The sequence below is a fragment of the Chelonia mydas genome, chromosome 3 (assembly GCF_015237465.2).
Source record: "Chelonia mydas isolate rCheMyd1 chromosome 3, rCheMyd1.pri.v2, whole genome shotgun sequence".
NCBI lineage: Eukaryota > Metazoa > Chordata > Testudines > Cheloniidae > Chelonia > Chelonia mydas.
This window is the reverse complement of record NC_057851.1, coordinates 44,266,513-44,291,925: the sequence shown is the minus strand read 5'-3', so window position 1 is coordinate 44,291,925 and position 25,413 is coordinate 44,266,513. Positions and strand designations below refer to the sequence as shown.

Here is a 25,413-nt window from a genome sequence, read left to right as displayed (position 1 = left end):
GTTAAGTCCCAGGCAGATGGTGAAGAGCTACAAAAGGATCTCACAGAACTGGGTGACTGGGCAACAAAATGGCAGATGAAATTTAATGTTGATAAATGCAAAGTAATGCACATAGGAAAACATAATCCTAACTATACATACACAATGATGGGGTCTAAATTAGCTGTTACTAAATTAGCTGTTATCAAGAAAGAGATCTTGGAGTCATTGTGGATAGTTCTCTGAAATCATCCACTCAATGTGCAGCGGCAGTCAAGAAAGCAAACAGAATGCTGGGAATCATCAAGAGAGGGATAGATAATAAGACAGAAAATATCATATTGCTTCTATATAAATCCATGGTATGCCCACACCTTGAATACTGCATGCAGATGTGGTCGCCCCATCTCAAAAAAGGAATTGAAAAAGGTTCAGAAAAGGGAAATAAAAATGATTAGGGGTATAGAACGGCTTCTGTATGAGGAGAGCTGGAATGCTGTGTCCAGTTCTGGTGTCCACAATTGAAGAAAGATGTTGATAAATTGGGGCAGGTTTATTGAAGAGCCAGGAGAATGATTAAAGGTTTAGAAAACATGTCTTATAGTGATCAACTCCAGGAACTCAATCTATTTAGCTTAACAAAGAGACGGTTAAGGGGTGACTTGATCCCAGTCTGTAAGTACCTACATGGGGAAGAGAGACTGGATGGTAAAGGCCTTCTCAGTCTAGCAGATAAAGGTGTAACAAGATCCAAGGGCAAGACTTGGAAATTCAGACTAGAAATAACACCCCATTTTTGAACAGCGAGGAACAATTTACCAAAGGCTGTGATGGATTCTCCATCACTGGCAATTTTTAAATCAAGATTGGATGTTTTCCTATAAAATAGTTTAAATGGGAATTAATCCAGGGAAGTCCTATGCCCTGTGTTATGCAGGAAGTGAGACTAGCTGGTCCCTTCTGGCCTTATAATCTATGAATCAGGACATAGTACAATATGAAATCAGGTTATGTGAGAAAAAACTACAACTATCAGCATCAATTATTCAAAAATGTGAGGTGCATAAATAGGCAAATCTAAATATAAACTATAATAAAATTATGAAAGAAAAATAAATAGAAAAGGATAAAAGGCATCAGAGAAAATTTATGTACATTATTTAATGCCACTGATGTATCTACTAGGGTGTCACAGTTTCAGCTCTTTCAGAACTCTTTTAAAACCACGGTGCTCACCATTAAAAATCATGCCCATTGAACATGTTAGCACTTTTCACAACAGAAAGAATTTTTCGCCTGGGACCCTGGCCATATTTCAATCCAAAATTTCCACACAGGTTCATTTATCTATAGTAGCCTTAACTTCCCACCTAAAGGGTTGTGCACATACACTGTTAAACAGCTGCCACCCACACTCTAACCCAAAGGTACCTGTATTTCAGTGGTGAACTAAATTCTTTTATAGAACAGGCTATAAAAGTGAGCATTGATAATAGCTATTTATGGGCCAGATTCTCTGCTGGCATTAATCAGTGCAGCTTTATTTAATGTGTTCAAAGTACTCTACAGACATTCACTATCTAATCATTAATAAGATCTTGGTGAAGTAAGTATTTCACTGTACAGAAAGGTGAAGTGATTTATACAAAGCTTTGCCCTAAGTTAGTAGTAGAGGCAAGATTAGGACTCATGACCCCCAACCCTTTGTTTATTCTTCTAGACCATTAGATAGCACAAGTTGAAAAGTACTTTGGAATCCTTGGAGAGGAAAGGCACTATTTATATTTAAGCTATTATCTTCTCATTAGTGGTATGATAGAGATGACGAGTACAGAACACTTGCATCATGATGATTTATTGAAAATTAGACGGGGCCCCCAAACCGGAACAGTAGATCTAAACTATCTTGAACTTGTGATCTAGATATGGACTTCATGGTACAGACCCTTCTCTATATGATGGAGCCGAACTGGATCTCTGGTAGTTTGGTTACAGTTCTAGATCTGAACTTCACGACTCAGACCCTACTTTACTGTGGCAATGAATGCTCTGACACAACAGCAACTGAGCTGTATAGAAACGGGCATGAAGAAATAATTTCTCTCTCTTTCTTTTTGGACGAGGGACATCCTTGGGACACCAGAATATTCTACCAGAAGTAAAACGGACTTCCTCACTAGCTGCTCAAGAGGCTGCTAACACCCTAGTAGCTGCACAAAATGACACTCCGCAAAACAAGAATGCTTCTAGTGCTGGAGATTCTTGGATGCTTGCTGACTGACTCAGCTGAACATGGGATGACTTGTGATGTACTTAAATCATTTTTCCCTCTACCATTTGTGCACTTTGAACTAATTAAAGTGAAAATATTATTCCTAATAACCTAGAAGAAATCAAATAGCTCAGACTTGGTAAAGACTTGACATCAAAGTGTGAATTCATTTGCAAAGCAGTAAGTAGCACTTTCTGCCAACCCATCGCTGTAGCAATGAATTCCTCTGCCATTAGAGAGAGAAAAGTTGTGGAATGGATTTGTGTTGTCAGGCTCAGAGCCAAGAGTTTTACAAGCTAATGTTCAAACTGTCAGAGGCAGAGACTGGCTTTGTTTTTATTCTCACAGTAACTTTTCCTCACTGATCCATCAGCAGCATCTGCCTCTGTGGATAATGTTCACCTGCCATCCCACTGAAGAGTAAGGGGCAGAATGGCTGCCAACAATAGGGACAAAAATAGAAAAATTAAAAGGAAGGAGGGAGAACACACACAAAGGAGGAAGCATTAATCAAAAAATTCTCTGTGACCTTTAGAGCAGCTGTACTTAGAATCCTCTTTAAATTCCTTATTAAACATTTAAATCTTCCCAGAAATGGGCTGTCTGTGATTATTGGACAAAACTGAAAGTTGTTTGAAAAGTATTGTTATGAGTTGGGTGAAACCTTGTTATGGGTTGAGTTAAAACTTTATTAAGATGCATGTTAACCGTTCACTTAAGGTAGTTGAAAGGAACATTTACGGAGCCACACCTAAAACCAGGCCTAATAACATCTGCGCATGAACTAGCACCATGAGGGCCAAGGGTTTGTCTTTGTCTACACTAGCACTTTTGTTGGTAAGGGGAGTGGAAAAAACACACTAAATTTCCAACATAAATTTCACCAACAAAAATGCTGGTGTAGACAGCACATGCCTGCAGGAGAGATCTCTCCCACCAGCAAAGAGCAGCTACATGGGAGACCTTATATCTATAGCAGTAGAGCTGTGCTGCTGTAAGGTCTGTAGCATAGACATAGCCTTTGACTGGGTATTGTGACCAGGTGGGGGATGGGAGAGAAGTTGCTTGTGTGTGCATATTCATTTAACTGGGTATTGTGAGCAGGCTGGGGGTGGGGGGTGGGGGTGCAGAAGAAGGGTGAGAAAGACAAGCTGGAAACTAGGGAGGCTAAGAAGCAGGAAGAAAGCTGAGCACCTGTATATACAAATTGACTCTGAAAAAAGCTAGAGTGCATGCTTTTGGGTCTGTTAGCTAAAAAGACTTGGGACTATAAGCTAAGAAACTGCTCCTTTTGTTCTTGACGTCACAATTCAGGGCAATTGCACTTCTATTCCCCCTCTATGCTCTAACAAAGACACCAGCTCTTATGATTCTGGCTCCCCATATGTCAACTCTCTTGGGTGGAGACCTTCGTGTCTCTTCCTTCTGGCCATGATATTTCCAGACTTCACAGTTCCCTGCCTGCACTGTGAATTCTGCTATAAATAAGGCCACTCAAAAACCAACTCTGCTTTGCTTTGCTTTCTCTTCAAAAGCTATGAACAGTTGTAATTGCCCATGGTTTTAAGTTACCACACCACTCTTTCTAAGCAAGCACATTTATTCTCAAGGTGAAAGCATTACAGAGAAAACATATTAAAAACAAAAATAATCTATATGCACGCTTACCGAAGATCACACACTCCCATCTCTAACAAGGGCTCTGGTCAGTGTCAGTTCTTACAGTCCTTATTCCTTAAAGATTGAGGTCTACCTCTGGGACAGAAGGTCCTGTCCGTTGCTCAGGTCAAAAAGGGGCAACAACATTTTTAAGAAGGGAGTAAAACCCATTTAGTTCCATATCTACTGCTTTAAGATGGATGAGTTTTCACTGTGAGTTCTCTCTCTCTCTGCTGCATGGGAGGACTAGGCCTTTAAGAAAATATATAGCACCAATTCCACACACACTCAAGAAACCTGCAAATGAGACCAACAAAGAAGAACAGGCCACACCAAAGCTCTTTTCGTAAAATGGGCTTCTCCTCATGTGGCCTGCATCATCTGCTCTCCAGGCTGCCTGGTGAGGGGTTGACTTCCTGATCCATAATTGCTTCCTGGAGCGATGCAGCTCCCAAAGAGGGCAAGTGGTTACATGCCACAACTTGGACCATAGTATGTAAGATTCCACAGTGGTCTGAGCCCAAACTCCTCAAAACAGGGCTATACCTGCTGCAACATTCATGCAAAATACAGGTGAGTTAAAGAGACTGGGCTTAACACTCAGGTCTGTCCAAAATAGGCTTGGTGTAGGATCCAGGGAGAACAAAGGTGGCTGTCCCACAGGAGCCCCCCAACAGGCTTATATGGGAATAGTCCAGGATGGGGCAGCATAAAGCCTGCTATGTCTGCCCTACTCCACCCAGGGATCCCCCTATTCTGAGTTAATCCTCAGGTAATCAGTTAAAGCAGGGGTGCCCAACCTTTGGCCTGCTAGAGCATTTAATAAAGCCCGAGGCCTGCTTCAGCACAATATACTAATGGCATTTTGTCATTGTTTTTACATCATTTTAGTTTACACAAGTGTGTAAATAGACTGTACTGTACATAGAAACAACTTATCTAAATACAACCAAAACAAGCTGAACCTAAAATATAGATAGATCAATACAGGTGACTTTAAATCTTAGTAGCATATGTAGAATGTGTTTGACCCACACAAGGATGCGCTTAGTTTATGTGGCCCTCCTATGTAATAAGGTTGGGCACCGCTGAATTAAACTAAGCCAGTTTTGCATTGATGGAATGACACAAAAGTAGTCACCTTGAGAGCCATGATCTGGCCTAGTGTTACAACTTTAAAGCAACTTCCCTTCCATTGGTCTGGTTCTCTGCTCCCTGTACGTTATTTTAGTAGAGCTGTTTACTCATAAGGGTAGTTGGTGTAGAAGCCAAACATCTACTTGATACTATCCAGTCTGTCAGTCACCAATATGATTCATTATCAACAGGCTCATCTTCCATCGTTTTGGGCACAGGGCGTGGAACTGCTAAGAATAGCAGCAGAACTTGACTACAGACTATTTTGCTGGGGTACACTAAAATCTTATTGTGTGACTCATTCTGGTGACTGAATTGCTGCAGCCCTACTATTAAGGAAGGAGCGGGATAGTAAGGGAAGAAGTGCTCTTTAAAGGGTTTTAATATGTGCTAGAAACCGGCCCTATCCCCTCCATTTCAAAGCAGTGATGTCAGTTAGCCATGCAGCTTCCATCAGAATTAATTGCTTTCATACACTAAAACATCCACATAGGTTATTTTTTTAAATGTATAAGCATGTTTTTTTTTCTAAACCGAAGCTAAGAGGTCAGCTTTAGGCACAACCAAAGCAGCACTTGAGCTTGGATGGACATCTCAGAGCTGTTTGTGTCAAAAAGTATTTCATGTCTTGCTCAGACTCCTTATTTACAATGTCAGCCATAAATTGAACTGTTGTATTACAACATCTGTTACATGAGATGTATAATAAGAGCTAACTCTTGTGACAGACTGAAAATGAACCCTTTTGCTCACTCTTCACCTTACCAAGCCTTACAGAGGCGCTATTAATGACTGAAAAAAGCAGAAGCAGGCAGGAAAACTAGGGGTGGGATTCAGTGATGGCATTTGAGGTTTCTAAGTCCAACATTTAGGAGTCATTGGCATTCACAAACCCTCTGCTCAGTTGATGCCTAAGTAGCCACCATTAAAGTCCCCAAGGCATCTAACACCATACTTTGGCCCCTAACTTACACCTAAGCCCCAACGGGTTTCACAAAGCTAGGCATTGCCCCATCTTTCTTGCTTTTGGGGTCTGATCCAGTAGACATGCTCTGAGCACATCTTAACCAACACAGAATGGCAAGGGGAGGAAGAAAACCCTCTTACAACCTTTAGCCCAGTAGTTACCAGCACTCACACAGGACATAAAAGACCACGGTCCAATTACACCATCTGCTTAAGGGGGAGCAGGGATTTGAACTTGGGTATTCTACCTCCTCACTGAATGCTCTAACCACTAGGTTAAAGAGGCATTCTGCAACAGTCTCTCTGAGCCAGAGAACATTTAATTATTTACACACAGTGGAACAGCTTCAACAAGAGAGGCTGAGAAAGCCCTCCCCCATAATGTCCCATAGTCCAATGGTTAGGACACTCTCATAGGAGGTGAGAGACCCAGATTTGTGTCCCTGCTCCTCATCAGGCAGAGTGGGAAATTAACCTGGCTTAGTTGCCTAGCTCCTGGAGAGGCGTCAGAACCAACAGAACATTTATCAGATGAGTATGGTAATAAACTGGCAATGATGTAGTTCAACGTGTTGCAAACAAAGGCAATCCCACCATTATATTTATATCATCCAGTATTGCTCCATGGTCATTTATGCTAAAATGACTGGTTACTAGTATAGAACATACCCCTGAATCAGCATGCTGCAAAGGGCAATCTCATTCCTAGGCCCAAGACTAAAGTCAAGCTGGAACGTATCAGTTGTCTCATACCTCTGGAGATGTGTGGTGAACCACAGTGCTACAAACTTCTGCAAACACTTCAGAAGAAATGGAAGGTTGAGCAATCACATGAAAATGTGATGTATTGTTCTGGGACAATATGCTGACGAGTGAGCAGGCTACTTCAACACTGAAGTAACAACAGCCAAGGATGGACATAATCTGAAATCAAAGGGAAACTAACCATGGAAATAAGAATAGTAAAGTAAATCAAGCAAAGTGCCTATGCATTTCTGGAAAGGGTTCTTTACTGCAGTACATCTCTTGCCCTCTTCCTACGCTGACATTTTTCCTTCACACAGAGCAAGGTTGTACTCAGACAGTTACTCGAGGGCATGAGGGAAATTTTTATTGCTAGATATATTGCTACCCTTGGAATCTCTGCAAGGAGAGGTGCCATTTAAAAAAAAACTATTAATGCCTGAAGAGAGTCTGAAAGATGAGTAAATAATGCAGCCAAGTGCCATGTTTGGGATGCCAGAGCGGTTGAGAGGTAAGTCCTGTGTAAAATTCAGTTTCGAGAATAGTAGTGATGTGTGGAACTCAACGGCAAATTGATAATGGTAAGTAAAGAATAATTCTCCAGAATCACTCTCGATGACGAGGCAACTCCTGGCCCTAAGGAAGTCAATGACAAAACTTCCATTGACTCCAATAGGGCCAGTATTTCACTCCATATATCTAAACATCCTACCTATGCAATACAGGACACACTGCAGGAGGTCACATTTTACAATAAGGATTTGTGATTGGTTTATAAATATTTAATGATTAATAGTTGTTAATGTATGTTACTGACATGATCTCTATGTGTCAGACAGTTATGAACACATCAGTAGAAGGTGACATAGATGGATATAAGTCACATTTATAAGCAATCTGTTGATCTGTTGGAGTCTAACAATTGATTTCCCATTTTAAAAAAATCTAGGAATTATTTATTAACTCTATGTAAACTATTTATAAATGGAATAAAGTGTGATTGTACTAGATTAATCAAAAAACCTTACTGAGCACTTTGCACAGATGTAAATGGCTACACAAGGTGCAAAGGGATGGAAAGTCCAACCCATTGTGTCCCCTCTTTTTGTTCTCTCTTTTCCCTCCTTGTTCTTCAATATCTTTCTGAAATCTCCGGTTTATTGAAGGATTGCATTTATAGTTTTCAGTATTGCTGCACTTTTCATCTCTTTCCTAATAGATTCAGAGATTCCCAGGCCAGAAGGGACCATTATAATCATAGTCTCACACTCCTATAGGTGATAGAACTTCCCCAAAATAATTCTGAGTTGGTTTTCTCTATGTTGTTTTTACACCCCTGTTCCTCTCTCCCACTCTTTTCCCCTTCCAGTGTTTTTACATTAGCATGTTTTTTTAATGGTGAGGGTGTGTATTTCCATTCTGTATCCATTGCTTCGCCTATGCTTTCATTTGTAGGCTTTCTAACAATCCCTGGCTGCTGACACGTTGTGTGCAGCCCAATAATCTATTAATATTCATTGCATGTAACTGCTTCATAGGATTATTTGCTTTGATCACTTCAAAAAGATTTGATCCACTTCAAAAAAAAGATAGAACTGAAAGGGACCTTGAGAGCACACCAACAGGATTAGCCCCACAGGCAAGACAGTATTCCCTCACCTAGTTTGAGTATCCTGCTTTAGGGCCTCTGGCAGAAGCATCGTTTGTTATGGGACAAAGAGGGCGGTTGCCCCCCATGACTTTTCTTAGGTCTATACGCTCCATTAGGTCTTCCACTTTTTGCCTCCCCTTCCCCCAGACTTTGCAGGATAGAATATTCCCACACCTACCCATAGAATTTTTCGGAAATGATGCCCCTGGCCTCTGGTTTGAGCTAGGGCTCCGAGCTGCTTGTTAGCTGTGTGGTGGCATCAGGGCTTACATGGCTTTGCAAATACCGACCAGCAGAAACTTTGTCGCCATGGAGACTTAGGCACCACCAGGAGTTAGGCGGCAGCTGGGCAGAGGCTTTGAGAATGACAGTGGTATCTAAATGATAGGCTAAGGCACCTGCAAGAGGCAGAGAGGCTTCTAAGTATGTTTTGATTCCAGGCTCTAGAGACTCATTTTTCAGAGTATTTAGGATTTTATAGCATGTCCAAAACAATGTATTTTTCCCTAACTATTCTCTGAAATGGCTGAATTATTTTGGCTGAAACTTTAAAAAAAGAAAAGAAAAGAAAAGAAAAACCAGCCTGAGGCAGACAATCAGCATGCAACATTTTAGGCCAAACAGTTAAAGTTTGGCAAAGTTATAAGCAACTGAAAACTGGATCTTATAATAGAAAGTCTTCAGCATCCTTAGAGTTGACACAACCAGCTATGTTTATAATAAATCCGATACTTCAGTGCTTGTTATCAGACAACAAGCATGTCAGTTTCTGAGATGTACCATGATAAAGCACAATAAAAAATTCGGTTTGGATAAATGCTTCTGATGGAAATTCAAACTGATCCACACAAACCCTGCTTGAGTCTGATGAACAAACACAGGTTCATCAGATTTGGTTGGGTGACATCGTGTTATAATGTGATGATGTTTGCAAAACTGGATTAAGGCAATGGTTACACCCTGGTTACACCAAGCCATGGGGCCCTCATTGGCTCCATGCCCATCATGCCACTCCTAATTTTGATCTGCTCCCCACTTGGATTGGTGGTACAGGGGCCCCCAGAGAGACAAGAGTGGCAGCAGAGTACTTACCTCAGCAGTCAGTGCTTAGGTGAATGCACTGGAATGCTGAACCCTCTCCCTCCTACCAACCCCTGCTGCCTGCAGAGCAATTGGATCTTGGATTTAACTCTAGAACTGGACAAAACGTTTTTGATTAAATGAAACTTCAGCTAAATATGCTGTTTTGCAGACATGTATGTTTCACTAAAAACTTGTCTAGGGCACACAGAGACAGAGAGACTTTCTCACACTTCTACAGCCTGCCATGGGATGTGGGAAACCCAGGCTCAAGTCACTGCACTGTCCATCTCAGGGTGATCACGGATGAAACTCTGCTCTGCATCAGGCAAAGCAGGAACTTCAATGTGGGTCTCCCACATCCCAGGCAAGTGTTCTAACCACCACTCTATAGGTGAGAGACAGACAGTCGCTCTCTCTCTCTCTCCCGCCCTCTCCCAAATCTAAAAGCTCCGGTCTTGAGCTGAAAACGAACATTCCAATTTAATTCCATTTTCATGAAAACATACAAAAGGTTTCATTTTCAGTCCAATGCAGAGTGAAAACAAGTTTACAAACTTTGAAAGTTGCAATGAAATGAAATTGTCTTCTTCCGGTCAGCTCTAATACCCCATTGAGATGTACAGGGAACTTCACACCTCTTAAAGCTATTGTTCCAGGCGTTCTGTTCATTCAGGCAGATGTCCGACTGTACCGGTTACGCTCCAGCTATGGTTTTAAGCTTCTCTTTGCAACCATGAGGGCTACAAGCTTTACTCCTGAGGGAATTCTATGCTAAAAAAATTAAAATTCTGCATACAATATATTACAATTCTGCAAAATTCAGCAAATTTTATTTGTCAATAAATAAATGTGGAGGCTCCAGCATGGCAGTGGGGAGCACAGGCCATTGGCTGCATGAACCATCCTGCAGGCTCCCGCCCCCTGCCCCTCCCCAGGGCAGGGACACGGCGGTAAGGCTAAACCCGACCCTAACACAGTGCAAGGGCAGGGCCTTCCCCAGAAACACCCTGCCCCTCAGCATCAGGTGAGGTCAGGAAGGCTCAGCACAGCAGGATCCAAGTATGGAGGGGCTCAGTGTGGGAGGATCCAGGCATGGGGTGAGAGGATTTGTGGGGCGAGAGGGTTCTAGGTGGGGCAATCTGGGTGCAGATGGCTCAGTGGGGGATCTGGGTGCACAGGGGCTCATTGAGGGGTTCTGGGTACAGGGACAATAGGACTCTGCAGGGGGGTCCAGGTGAAGGTGGTTGGGGCTTAGCAGGGATGTCTAGGTGTGGGGGATGGGGCTCAGCATGAGGGGTCTGGGTGTGAGGAGCTTAACAGGTGGCCCGGGTGCAGCTGGTTGGGGCTCAATGGAGGGCTCATTAGGGTGGTCCAGGTACAGAGCAGTGGGGCTCATCAGGAGGGGAGTTCAATGGGCCATCTGCCAGGCTCCCACTTCCCCCCTCCATTTCCCTATCCCCTTTTCCTCCCCATCCCATCCCTCTTCCCCTCCCTACTGCCTTCTGTCCCCTCCCCTCCCCATTCTTCTCCCCACAGTCCCCTACCCACTGCCCTTTCCCCACTGTCCCTTATCCCCTTCCCCTCACTCCCACATCCCCTCCCCCTGCCCCATCCCATGCCCCTTCCTTCCTCACTGCCTCTTCCCCCCACCCCCCACACCTCCTTTCCCTGACCCACCACAGGCACTCACCATTGTTCAAAAAACAGAGTGCCCAGCACACATATATCGGGAAGATAACCAGCACTAGGACCCAGGAGGTGGCATCCAGCTGCAGTCAGAAATTGAGTGGGGGGGGAAGCAGTGGCACGTGACCCTGCATGCCCCCCCCATGCCTCACCTCTGTTTGGTGGGCATTGCCCCCTCCCCCAACTATAGCCATTGGTGTCCCCAGCACTGCCCTCCCCCACACAGTGATTTACAACTTTGACAGCTGCTCGATGTGCCAGAAATGATGCTCCTGTGCTGCTGAGGAGCGGCACGTCACCGCTCTTGCGGCTTCCCTTTGCTTCCCCATCATTTTCTGTGGGGAAGCAAAGAACTCTGTGGGGGGACGTGAATTCTGTGCATGCACAGTGGCATAAAATGCCCCAGGAGTAGAGCTTACTTTTTTCCATGAAAGCTAATTGAAGAGTCTTACCTAATCACAGGACTCAAGGCCTTTATGCCTATGCTTTAATCTGGTCCTGGATGCTTTTGTTGTAGCATCATCATAATGAATTACCAGCCCAGCAGAGCAAGCTCTCCGGGAGGTCATTTTAAGGAATGCTAGGGGGTGCTGACCAGATAAGGGAGGAACATGAAGCCTTCTCCTCCTCACTGCATTCTAGCGATTGGCTCTTTTGGTGGTGGTAATATGGCTACACTACGATTAAAGTGTCACCTCATAATGCAGTTTGGATTTGGGCTCAGGTTTATGAGGGAGGGCGACTGAGGGCACATGACACTAGGGACACAGCTGTAGAGAAGAGGGTAATGGAAGGAAACCTGCCTATCTAAGGTACTTATATGGCCATCGCCATAGCAAATGAGTAGCTCACAATCTTTAATGTATATCCTCAGGACACCACTGTGAAATAGGGAAATGCTCTTATCTCCATGTTCAGATGGAGAACTAAGGTACGGGGAAGCTAAGTAACTTGCCCAAGGTCACAGAAGAAGTCTGTGGTAGAGTAGGGAACTGAATCCAAGTCTTAGGCTAATGCCCTAAAATTTGGACTATCCTTTCTAATCCAGAGAGGATACCACAGATGTGGAGGAGGGAAAAACTGAGCTTGGCAAAAATAAAAATGCCTTCATTTCTGTCCATCCCTGTCCTATCTTTCCGAATCAGTTTCAATCCATTTCTAGGGAGGAAGTTTGGGAACACTGCTGTCTAAATATTACCTGGGGACAGACATCAAGAGGCAGGCAGTGAAATGTGAAAAATAGCTAGTGCTCTGTAAAGTTTCTAAAGTAGTTTAGAACCTTTAAAACTAACTTTATCCTAAATACCAGTCTATTTAAAACCTCTCCCAATGGGGATAATATTGGCAAAATGACTTGACACGTTCAGGTATTTGACAATTGCTGCAAAGAGAATATGGAAAATATTTTTACCACATGTACTGTATGTAATAAATGTTACGATGAAAGCACAGTCCTCTGACAATCCCCATTGCATCTTCCCTTCTCATTAATCATCTCCCTTCTTTTCCATCATTTACTGTCACAAGGGCTATTTCCAAAAGTTCATTTCAGCAATGGATAACACTGACAGACTTGCAGTAACTGCTGCTGTAATGTTGAGTGCTTTTAAAATCAAAGAGCACTTTTAAAAGTGCAGAGATCTGTTTATGCAGGAGCTATCCTGAGTGTTTGTCTTTATGACAGGTTTTACTATCTATGGCTAAAGAGGGCTTGGGAACAGAAGAAGATAATTAACCATTGGAACAACTTACTAAATGTCATGGTGGATACTTCAACACTGGCCATTTTAAAAATCAAGATTGGATGTTTTTCTAAAAGATATGCCTGGGAATTATTCTGGGGGACATTCTAAGGTCTGTGCTATACAGAAGGTCAGGCTAAATGTTCACAGCAGTCTCTTCCAGCCTTGGAATCTATGAAAACTACCTTTTTATTGTGGGGGGGGGGCGGGGGGAACAAGCAATTGTTTGTTGGATAAACCCTCAAAGAGCCAGCACTGCATACAGATAACATCATCCTATCTCCAATTTCACATTCCTGGGGGAAATCTTTTGGAAACACATGACAGTTGCCAACATTCTGCATGCTTCACAATCAGGCTTCGGACAAGCACACAGCCCACGCTATGTTTCAGTGCTAATATACTCAAGGTCTCTGCAGCCTTCACTACAGTGGCTCACAACGTGTCCCTGTTCCACTTGCATGACTTTGCTACAGTAGATGGTGCAGCATTACAAAGGTTCCAGTCATTCCTCACCAAGAAGATCCAGAGAGTAAATATACAAATATACAACTGCAGATCATCCCTGAAATGCCTCACCTGCAGGGTCCTTAGGATATGGTCCCCTCTTCTCCTCTTCAACATCTCCATGAGACCACTTGGTGACAATTTAAGGAACCTGCTGCCAAGACTGTGGTAATACCACCATCTGTAGCTCTCCTTTTCCACCGATGCAACCACAAGGATTTCACAATGCCTACAGGTGACGAGCATCTGGATGAAGTGCAGTTGGCTTTAACCCAACTCAGGCAAGAGTAAAGTGGTGCCGATCAGAAAGGGGAAATACTTCAAGGACTTGCCAGGATTCTGTCCTCCCCTTTCATCAAAGGAATCTCCCCCTCATTTGTCAAAATGGTGCACAGCTCTGGTCCTGTTTGATTCATCACTAAGCCTAGACAATCAGTATCAGTGGTGACAAGCATTCTGGCACCTGCAGCTTGCTAGGAAACTTCACTCCTACCTCTCAGATGACCCACACATTCAACACCTCCATGCAGGGTTACTGTATGTCACGGTCTCTGGGGCTCTAAGGGTCAGCAAGGCAGAAGCTCCAGTTTGTGCAGTTTACCCCGCTGGCCAGACAGGACATTAAGAGCACGCCACCTTGGTGGCTCAGCTCCCTCCTGGACTCTCAGTCCACTCCCATTGCCAGTTCAAGCCTTTGGTCCTCATCTTCAAAGCCATTCAGAGGTATGGACCAGGTACTGCAGTGGCCCTGTCTCCCTTTATGATCCACCAGGACAATTGCACTTCTTTGGAACAAGGCAGCTCAGAACCCATAGGAACTGCAGACAACACATCCCCGGCATGAGGGGGACTCACCTATGACAAGCTCCCAGATGAAGTCAGACTGAAGTGGAGTCTGACCAGCTTTAGAGCAGGCTGTAACTCACTCCTCTCTGATAAACTGGGATGATCTATTCACACACACAAAGCGGCACTAACTGCACGTGGGATGTACTGTGTTTGATATACACTGCTGAGAATAACTCTCCATTATTAACCCACTAGACAACGAAAGTCCGGGGAACAAAGAGACGAACTATAATAGAAATAAAATCTTTAATTCAATCTCCTTTAAATGTAATGTTCTACTTAATTGACACCTGTATTTTCTCCAGTTTTCCAGAGCATATTTGCTTACTGGTACTGTCAACTTTTGTTATATATTGTAGCTGTCAAATTGACAATAAAATTGATTGTGCATTTTATACCGTGTTTAGGCTTCTTTTCTCTTTGCAGTTTTGTATCTGACCATGGCTTAGCTTGAATCCAATAGATTTAATTGATTTTAGGTTAAATTCTTCTGCATCATAATTCCCCTTATGAGCAACATAACTTAGTATCGCACTGGGACCCTGGAGAGTTGATATGTGGGAAGTTTAACCTAACTTGCTAAGGGTCAAACACTGCTCACTTTAGTCCTCAGAGCAGCTCCATAGACTTCAGTGGGACTCCTTTCAAGGCATGTGGGATTTGCGTGAGTTAACATAAATAATATTGTAATAGTTGTGGAAAGAGGCTTCACAACAAAAGTCTCTAGTTCAAAATCCAAGTGCATTTTTGTTGGATAAAAACGTATGGAGTGTTTGGAGAACTGAACTGATTCAATACTGACTTGGCAGCCCCCTAAAAGAAGGGTGAAAAATGTAGCCATGCCTGGTACTAAATGGGAAATATATTATCTGCATTGTGCTTTGACAGTACAGCGCAGCAGTTCTTGTTGTGGAAGAGGGATCACTAACAGCGCTGAAAACAATGTATCATTCTCAGTGGTGAATCTAGTAAAATGAGACTGGAAAGTGTGTGGGGGGGGAACACAACTTATTTTAAAAAGCTCCCACTTAGGTCTCCCCCAACTAGAACAGAATGAGGGAAAAGTGAAAGGAGAGATGTGCTCAGAAAACAGAACAGATAAGAGTTTTGGCAGAGCTGTCGGTTCACCACCACCAAGTGATCCTGAACCAAGTGATTTCCCTCTGGAGGCAGGAGAGAGAAGAACAAATGCAGAGAACAAGGATTCCAGAGCACAACACCCTGCACCCAAGCTGCCTGCTGTACCAGCTCACTGATGCAGTAGCATTTTAGTAGATGGAACCTGTGTCCGATCTGCCAGAAGACAGAAGATATCCCATTGGATCCCAGAGGGCTGCCCTGCTGCATGACCTCAATCTCCCTCTTGATGGGTTAGCATAAACAGGCACGAGCTCGGTAAGAACAGAATCTATTTAATCCTGGAAGAGAGGACAGAGGCAGCTCCCCTCCTGTTCCTGACTCCAAAACACTTCTGCTTTCCCTGGGCAGAAACCATGCCCCACCCTGAACTCTTCCCAGGGATATTCTCTGAGTCAGGGGCCCTTCCCGTCTGGGAGGAGCATCACATCTTTTAGGGGCTGCCTGTGGATGTGCCACCCACACAGACCCAGCCAGCACAGCAGCTCGGTCACACTATTTACATTTAGATATGTTGGAAGGGAAGTTCAGGTGATGGGACTTGCACTGATGGACTACACAGCCTAAGACCTGTAGTTTAGGTTAGGATTATTTATCATTTACTGGTTATGTGATGGTAGCCGCAAAAGAAAGACCCCATCAGGATCAGGGCCTCATATGCGAAGCACTGTACAAATACATGGAAGAGACAGATCGTACCCTGAAGATTTTGAAGGCTCAAGGACCCAGTACCAGATGAGGAGTGGAGGATGGAGGGGATAGATGATCACTGGCGCAAGTTTCAACTTTGCTGTTTGTTTTGACTGGGGGTAGAGGAAGGTTAAAAGGAATGGCAGCAGTGGGAGTGTTAATGTGTCAGGGAATAGGGAGGGTAAGGGGGCTTTTGAAGGGAAGAAGAAGGGAGCAGTGGGGAGTGCAGGAAGAGTGAGTCTGGTATTGAGAGGGAAGACGGGGCGGGGGAAGGGGTGGACAACGGACAAATGCTAAAGAATTGTAACCACAATTCCAGTAGGTTTGGCACTTGCTTTTATGTATGAGGGTTCTTTTTTGGTCCACTCGATAGGGAGATTGTCCTCTGCTCACTGGCAACAGGAGCGGGGTCATTCACTAACGGTGGCTTTTTTTTTTTTTTTTTTTTTGCATTTTGCCTCAAGTCTTCATGAGGATTTATGCACTAGGTACTCACCTGTCAATTTACAATTACAATTTACAGAACAGGTAGCTCAGTGCTCTGAGGAGTCAGCGAAGTAGGTAGGGGATGAAATTTGTTTGGAGGGAAGAAGTAAAAAGGTTTATCAAGAAGGCCACAGCACATTAAACTACCAAGAAAATATCCCAGTTTTCTCACTCCCTCACACTTAGCCAGACCTTCCCGATCCCCACTGTCCCTGAGACATCCAAGTGGGAGCAATCATTTTACTAATGGGGGCGTGCATACCCAGCTATCAGTTGAGGGAACTCTATTGTTTTTCAGGCAGATGCACAGGTAACATAAGTGTCTTTTAGATAATTGTAGAAATCTGTACAAGAGAGTTGTGACAAGCTCTACTTCACACCATCACAGAATAGTAACTTTTGACTTTGGGGGATTTGATTTAAATCATTTGGTTCAGTACAAGCTGGATCCAGATATGACTTGTGAAAAGCAAATAATAATTCTCTAGTCTAAATCCTTCAGTCCTTTCTTATATAGAGCACATATCATCACTCAAAGCATAATCCTAATGCCTCTTCAAGCAACACATGCTATTTTTTCCACTCTACATATTGGTTTGGCTTAATTTGTTGTCCTTCTGTGGCTTTTCTTTTCTTTACCATTATTTAATTTGCCCTAAAAGTCAATTGTGTTTTATAAACCTGAAAATTGGTAGTGCAAAGATTGAACGTTTCTGTTAAGGATGCCAGTGTCAGTTTGCTACAATTGTTCAAATAGGAAATAGATAAAACGTGAAATATAATAAAAGCCTTTCAAATGGCTGGGAGGAGAGTTCTTCCTGTATCAGTGGGTGAGAAATCAGGAATAGAATCAGGAAGATTATTTTGAACTCAGTATCTACCTTCATATCAATAGGGCTGTTCCATAAATTGTGTCTTGTGAGCATATAACAAAGTCACAAGTGTAAAAAGATAGCTCCATGAGTCCGGTTAGGCTGATCTATTGAAGATTAACAGAGGTAGAGGGGTTTTTAGAATACCAGTATCCATCTCATTTGACTTTACTGTTCACAAAATAGAACCAGCATAACCTTCCATTTCCACAGTCACTTTTAAAAAATTCTCCCAGAGACCCTGACAACAAAAATACTTGCTCCCGCGAGCCAAAATAAGGGGAGCTCTTTAAAGTAAAGTCTGGACGTTATTAAGTGAGATGGTAGAGAGTGCCTTATATTTATGAAGTATGTACAAAGAGAACTTTTCAGGGTGTCTGGTGATATGGAGGACCAGATCCTCACTGGTCAGAGTAAATCATCCACACTTTCAATATAAACTGATTTACACTAGCTGAGGATCTGGTCCACAGTATGGTTTGAATGAGCAACAGAGCCAGATTTCAGAAATTTAGGGGGACAATAATTCCTATTTATCAAAGAGTCAGAAGGCAATGACTCCTTTTTGTACAGTGAGGCTGTCCCACTTTGGAGACACATAGTATCTTGAGTATGAACTAGTCTCTGGGTAGTCACTGAACATTTCTGAGAACTGTAGAAACCTGTGATCGGAACTTTGTTCTAGTGAACAAAAGGGTGGAAATATTTGGAACAATCAGCAAAGTATAAGACAGAATATAAAATATTGCAGTGTAGTCTAATTCATAGAGTTTAAATTATAGAATTGTTTTCTCATACAGCATTTATCTTCATTTACACACTCACTATACACTGAATACAAATATGTGGAAACACCAACAGTAATGTTTATACATGATATCTGGATTAAAAACTGACACTGATTCTTAAATTATGTTTGAACATTGAGCTGATCTGCTTGTTTCAAAGAGGAGAGACTCAGATCAGATGAGAAGCCCAGAGTGGATTACGAGAGGTAGGGATTTGGACTGGGAACCATCGTGTGGGGAAGAATGGGATTCAGGTGGGGTCTCCCGTCTGGGAGATGGGAACTGGGTGGGCAAGGAGATTTGGACTGGAATGAAGAGGCGGAGGATGAGAGAGAAGGGACAGGCCTAGGATAGGCATGAGAAGGCAGGAGCAGAAAGGGTCAGTTTTAGAGGAAACAGGCAGAAGGGTCTGTGACCACTTCAGCACAATTCCCTCCAGAACTGAAATAGACTTCAAGATTCCTGAGTCTCACCATTCTTCTGCCGTCACCAAGTATTTCTGAAACTCGCTGGGAAAATCTCTCTCACATACACATCCTTCTCTAGTGTCTGGTCCATATAGAACTAGCAGGTTGTTGTCCTCTATTCATTACTTTGTTAACTGAAGTGGCAGAGGTCTGTATTGTGGATCCAACCCTGTGGCTGGCCGACATGCATGTCAATGTGATTCCAAATAATGGAATTTGTTTTTCTCAGTTAGATTTTTAAAAAACAACATTAGAAAAACATTAAGGTTGCAAAATCAAGTATTAAAGGTGAGGAAATGCTAGAATTAAAGTTGCCTAGAAAAACTTAAAAATTGGGCCCCCTTGTGTGTATGCATTATGATACAATCTTTAATTACATGTTTATATAATTTTTTTCCACAGGATCTATACAAAACTAGAACTTCAAGGCATATTTTTTCCTGCAGCTTATATAAATTATCTAAGTGATTTAACCCTTGATATTTTTTCTTTACGTTTTATGGATCTTGCCATAAATGAGAAAGATGTAGTATTTCTTGCATAGTCTGAAGTATTAATAATGATTGACAAGCTTTCTTACAAAATACTAACATAAATAGTATCTGAAAACTCCTTCAGGTAGTACTGTTTAATGAAACATTAATTTTCTACCTGAAAAATTCATAGTAGTTGAGACAGAGAAACTAGTTAACATTTTGTTTCAAGATCTCCTAGACTCACTAGCCAACCTACCTCCATCTCAATCAGGGTCTATGTGTAATTACCAGTTTAGGGTCAGATTCTGATACCAATATTATCACTGAGTAACATATCACCCCACCTATAGTCTCATTTAAATGGGGTTACTTGAGGAATAATTTACTCCCAAACATGAATAAACTCTGTCCCATTGTAAAGTGAAATAATAGACCATAATGCAACAATAGTATTACCTTGCTCTTAGGATCACAGTACATTGTCATCTTTATTTAAGAAAGAAATCAGCAATCACTTGCACTAAGTACAGCTTATCAATTTAATAATATGAATCATATGACACTTTGGTGATGTCTGGGAAATGACCTTTAGTATTAACAACTTCTATTTTGCACTGTAGAGCTGTATTTAAATACTATATTACTCAGATATAAAATTGCATTTTTGACCATTCTTTTTTCTTGTGGTCACCTATTTCAGTTTAAATTCATTTTCAAGTTTCCAGTGAATGAGCTGATAAAATTTCCTAATCAACCTGCCCTTTACTGAAGTATGTTTATGTAAAATAAACTGCAAGGGCATGAAAACACTCTGATAAAGAAATCCTGGAAGAAAAGTGATATGGGTTTGGTTATATAATTGTACTGAATTAGTTTTGCACTCTGCAACTGCACAAATGTCACTAATGAAATTCCATCATTTCCACTGAAAGATATCATTCATAATTAATTTCAACATGCAACACTAAGCCTGCTAATCGTCAAGGTCATTGGCTGGAGGAAGCATGGAAATATTACTGGAACCTTTCTAAGGTTCAACAGTTGCTTTGCCTTTCCTCCTCACCATTAAGTTTAAAATGTTTCTAGAGTAAACCTCAACATGTCTTACCGTCCGCTTCTCCTTTAAGGTGTGTTTTGCTGAGATTTCTTTTTCGTGCTTTTCTAACTCCATGTCCCAGAAAAAGACGCTCAGATCCTGGGTAGAAGTGATTTAATCTGACTACATATTAGATATCACTGTACTTTTCAAGTTGTGAGACAGAACTCTATCAGGCAGTGCTGGTGATAATTTCTGGTTAGCTAGTGTTTCCATTTATAGACGTAGAAACTTCACAAATAGAATCCTAGAGAGAAGGCAGGCAACTGGCCTCAGATAACAATAAATGTTATTTTGGCATCAAAGCAAACTGTTTAACGTGAGTACTGTTGTAGCAGGGTTTTTGTTACCTGCCCCTCACCCCCACAAAATAAGCTTGTGTTAAAGACTCCCTGAAAAGGAACTGGAAAAATAATAGCTAGATCACAGTAGAACTTATTCTTGAATGCACAGTTTATTAGCCAACTAAAATGAAAATATGATTAGCTTGTATGATATGATGTTACACAGACACAGAATAACCAGAGCAACATTTGAAAAAGGATATATACATTTGTCTATTGATCTTTCTCAGTTACCAGTGTCTGGTGTTGACACGGTCCCACTAGAATTTAATGTAGAGATATATTCTCCTCATGTCCTTCTAATAATAGGACATGCTATATTAAATGTCTTCTTGATCTTCTGAAATGCAGAAACAAAATCAAAACATTGTATCTGTGCTACAAGTGTTAATACACTCAAAAACTAGTCAGTGTAGATATAAAATATCACTGTATTTAAAGGCCATTACATACCAAGGGAGATGGGCTTTTAAAGTGAGTTAACTATAGAAGAATAACCTGGCTTGGGTTCATGATAATAAAGTCAGGAGTCCAATATTAGAAACTGTGGTGGGAGGAGGTTGTCTCCTTGGCTGTGCTGTAGATTCCAAGGTTTACAACACAACCACTGATTGCTATATCAACTAGGTCAATGCTGATATCTTCTGAGTCATTTGCATGCACAGTTTGTTCTGCAACTCCTAGTAACTAATAGGGAAAAATCCAATTGTAAACACAGTCGTGTAAAAAAAAAAAAAAAAAAAAACCTACTTTGCTACTGAATCAGAATAGATTCTTTGATGGTTCCGAGACACATCAGAAAAATTAAACTTTCCTTCATGAAATTGGCACTGTAGGTGTCACATGCTCAGATTATATTAAGAGAATTTCAATTACTACTAGAAGACCATCCTCTTTTTCCTGAAGCACTCTGAAACTTGCTTCTGGTTCTTATCTAGTAAAAATCTAGCTTTGGCTTCATGGAATTGTTAACTTGTGTGCCACTGTAGAAGTGGCGGTCAAAGCTAAACACATATTTCTTCCTGCATTGCTTACTTTTTGTTGTGAACTGGACCCACATGATCTTCAGAGCTTCAGATGGGAAGGAAAGAGGAGTGGGGAAAATTTATGAGATATTCAATAAAACTGGCAAAGAAAAAGTTACCAAAACTCACATTTTTCCTTCTTTGTTCATAACAAAGAAGAAGTTATTTCTATAGTTATCTTTTATTCTCTCTTTTATCTTTGCTTTATAGACCATGGGTGGAAGAGTATAAGACCATGGGTGGAAGAGTAAAGGAAGGGAAATGTAAAGAACCACACACATTTACAAGGCGGAACTAGTAGAAAAAAATATATAAATTTACTTAAAATTAGGAGGCTTAAAAAAAAACAACCCTCATTGATTCTTCTGAAAAAGCTGGGGCAAAAAAACCACAAATAAGCAGCATAAACATAGGGAAGAAATAGCATTGCCCCTCTCTCGATCAGGAATGAGAAAAGTACTAAGACAACTCTCTCTCACCTCTCCTCTGTGAGGATGAAATTCCTCCCTGGGCAGAGGGACTAGCACAAGGCCTATGCACCACTTATGCCATCAAAATAGTGCTTAAGTAGGATTTAAACAGCAGCTTATATTACATTGTTGCAAAGGGGTGAATGTCACCCAAAGTCATTAATCCTTCATGGAGCCATGCCACAGAAGCACAACGATGTTCATTGTTCTCTTCCAGGCATTTTCTAATTTGAGTATGCCAGAGCCAAGTGGATTAGAAAATTGTACCATTTGCTTTCTGAAAATTCCCATAGCACATATGAAAAACTGAAATCTCTATTACTATTCATGTGGCACTTTGAAGTAATTTCAGATTACAGAAAGTAAAAAACTGTCCCAAGTCAAAATATTCTGCCCTCATGTTGTAAAGAAAATAAATTTGCAGCAATGTAATATAAACTCTACCTTGGGGCCATAGTTTGACTCCCATCCATCTATGTATAGTGAAAACAATAACTAAGTGACCACAATACCAAAGATGCAGTGATATCAAATACTCAAAATTCACAGAAAATCTGCTTCAGTCCCCAAAGTGGAAGAAAAAACAATATGAGGTAGTCAGGGCCGGCCCACAACATTTTGGCACCTGAGGCAGGGAGCTCAAATGACACCCCCATGTCCCCTCACTTGGGCCAAGACTTTGAAAGTTCTCAATTCTGACTTCTTCCTGTTCTACTCCTCTCATGGTACTGCTCTGCTACCTACTCCAATAAAGGAGAACTAACAACTTAAAATGCCTCGTTCAAAAATTTTAAGTAACACTTAACTTTCAAACGCCTGAACAGCAAATGTAACTTTTCTTGTCTGCATAGTAAACACTGGCATTGTTATCTGTTTGAATAATCAAAGTGGTGCTTTCCATGCCTTCTTGGTTCCAAAGATTTGAACAACTTCCTGAAGGTCCACAATCTGGGCCAGCTCATGCTCTATTGAGATGGTTGCAAGGCCGATCAGCCTCTCCTTTGTCATTGTGGAGCGTAGATATATTTTTATTAACTTCAGCTTAGAGAAGCTGCGTTCTCCACTGGCAACTGTTACAGGAAGTGTTAGAAGTATGCGCAGAGCAACAAAAGCATTTGGAAAGAGGGTGGTCATTTACTTGTGCACATATATTCCAGAACAGCCTTTAGAGTTGATCCTGCTGAAATGTATCTTGAAAGGGCTTTCAGTTCATCACCTAAATCACTCACATCAATATCGCTCATGTCATCATGTGTCAACACTGTCTCTAGAGCCTTGCATTGCTGGTGTAGGTCTTCTTCAGGTATAGCGAGGAGTTTTGGAATATCATACAACAGTCCAAATATACTGCTGTGTTCCTTGAGCTGCATGAAATGTTCTTCAACTGACTGTATTACATAATCTAGCACCTGGTTAAAGAATTCAACTTTGAATTGTTGTTTGGGGTCTCTTATGGGATTATCCCGTGTGTCAAAATCAAAATGTCTTCTTCTTTGGTAACTCTTGTATTCTTGAATGGGTGGGAAAATAGCTTCAGTGTGAAGTTCCTCTGCCAACTTCTGTGCACTCTTCAGAATGTTTTGAAATCCCGCATCTGACTGGTAAGACTGTCGGTATGACTTTGCTTTGTCCAGTTGTTCCATTGCTCCAGATATATCAGGGTCAACACTTTGAATCTCTTGCTTACAACATTTATTTCAAACAGTATGTCATGCCACAACACTAAGCCACACAGAAATTTGAATTTATGTATGTTTCTGGTGATTCCATTTCCCTCTGCCACTGTTATCCCATGAACAGTTCCTGTCATAGTATTATCCTCCATAATGGCAACTATGGCATCATCTACTTTCCCAATTTGGTGTTTGATAGGCTTTATCGCCTCCACTCGACTTTCCCATTATTTGGCACTCAATGGTTTCAGTGTCAGAGAGGATGTTCCCAGATGTTGCTTCAAAATTTGCCATCGATGAGTTGATGCAGAGAAAAATACATAGATGCTTTGAATTACATTAAAAAATTCAGCAGCCTCACTAGAAGCTGATACTGCATCACTGACCACCAAGTTCAATGAATGAGAACTGCATGAGACAAAAAATGCTCGAGGGTTTAACTCTCGGATCTGTGTCTGCACTCCTCTGTTCTTTCCTCTCACGTTGGCACCATTATCGTAGCCCTGACCTCTCATGTCAGCTATCACAATTCCCGTATCTTCCAGCTTTTTAAGAAGCACATTGGTCATACCAGCTCTTGTAGTATCATCAATATCAATAAATTCTAGAAAATGCTCTCTGACAGTCACCATTGCAGGGACATTTTCACTAGGTTCTGTTGTTGTTATAAAACACACCATTAAAGTAATTTGTTCTGTATGGCTGATGTCAGATGTGCAGTCCAGAATAACAGAGTAATATCTTGCTGACTTCAGATCTGCCATAATCTTCTGATTGACTTTTGTTGCCAGTAACTGTATGATCTCATTTTGAATTGTTTTTCCAAGGTAGTGGTGTGTGTACATGTCTTGGGTGGTGACTCTTGTTAGATGCTCCTGGAGTACTGCATCAAACTCAGCCATCTGCTCCACAGTTTTAAGGAAGTTTCCATTGTTTGGCACATACAGCTGATCTGAAGTGCTACGCAGTGCTAGATTTTGGGTAGCAAGCATTCTCACAATGGCAATGATCCTTTTCAGAACATTTTGCCGGTAAAAAGACTCTGATGCAATCTTCTCTTGATGCTGATCATCTATGGTGGCCTTTAACCTTAGTCTCATCTCAAGCTCTTTCCACTTATGAAATGCTCTGTGGTGATTTGCTGCCTTCTCATGGCATGCCAGATTTCTAGCCAGATTTTTCCAGTCCTTTGTTCCTGTAGAACCCAATGTGGCTGAAACATTAGACTGAAAGAGTTTGCAACAAAAAAACAGAATACAGCATTCTAGGTTTTTGAGTACATAAGCCAAGGCCTCTCCACTTTGTCATCATTGGGGATTTCACGCCACTAATGTGTTGGATGGAAACTTCTAATTTTCATTGTCTTTGGGGAACATGAAGTTTATCACTTGCTGTGGCCCATGCAGTAGAAGGAAGTCCCTCAGGTTACTGCTCAAGTGGGTCCACAGTCCTGGATCATCTAAACTTAAGGACACTAAACTGAGAAGCAGCTGTTTCTTGCGCCTCCACCACACTCTTCTCTGATCTACCCTTTTCTTCAGGAATGTGCATGGTTACATCCATTTGAGATGGAGATATGGATGCTGCAGTAGCTGCCAGGTCACCTGCACTCTG

At 41.8% G+C, this 25,413-nt stretch overlaps 1 protein-coding gene across 6 annotated transcripts in view; it reads right to left on the bottom strand.

The window, feature by feature from the left end:
• Positions 1-22,568, bottom strand: part of LOC102937550 (muscular LMNA interacting protein) — a 168,753-nt gene extending 146,185 nt beyond the window's left edge. For all 6 annotated transcript variants that reach the window (XM_043542376.1, XM_037894220.2, XM_043542380.1 and 3 more), the window contains exon 1: positions 20,300-22,568. In XM_043542376.1, the coding sequence (XP_043398311.1) occupies positions 20,300-20,362 (63 nt within the window). In that variant the 5' untranslated portion in view covers positions 20,363-22,568. The remainder of the gene's footprint in view (positions 1-20,299) is intronic.
• Positions 22,569-25,413: the final 2,845 nt, after the last annotated feature.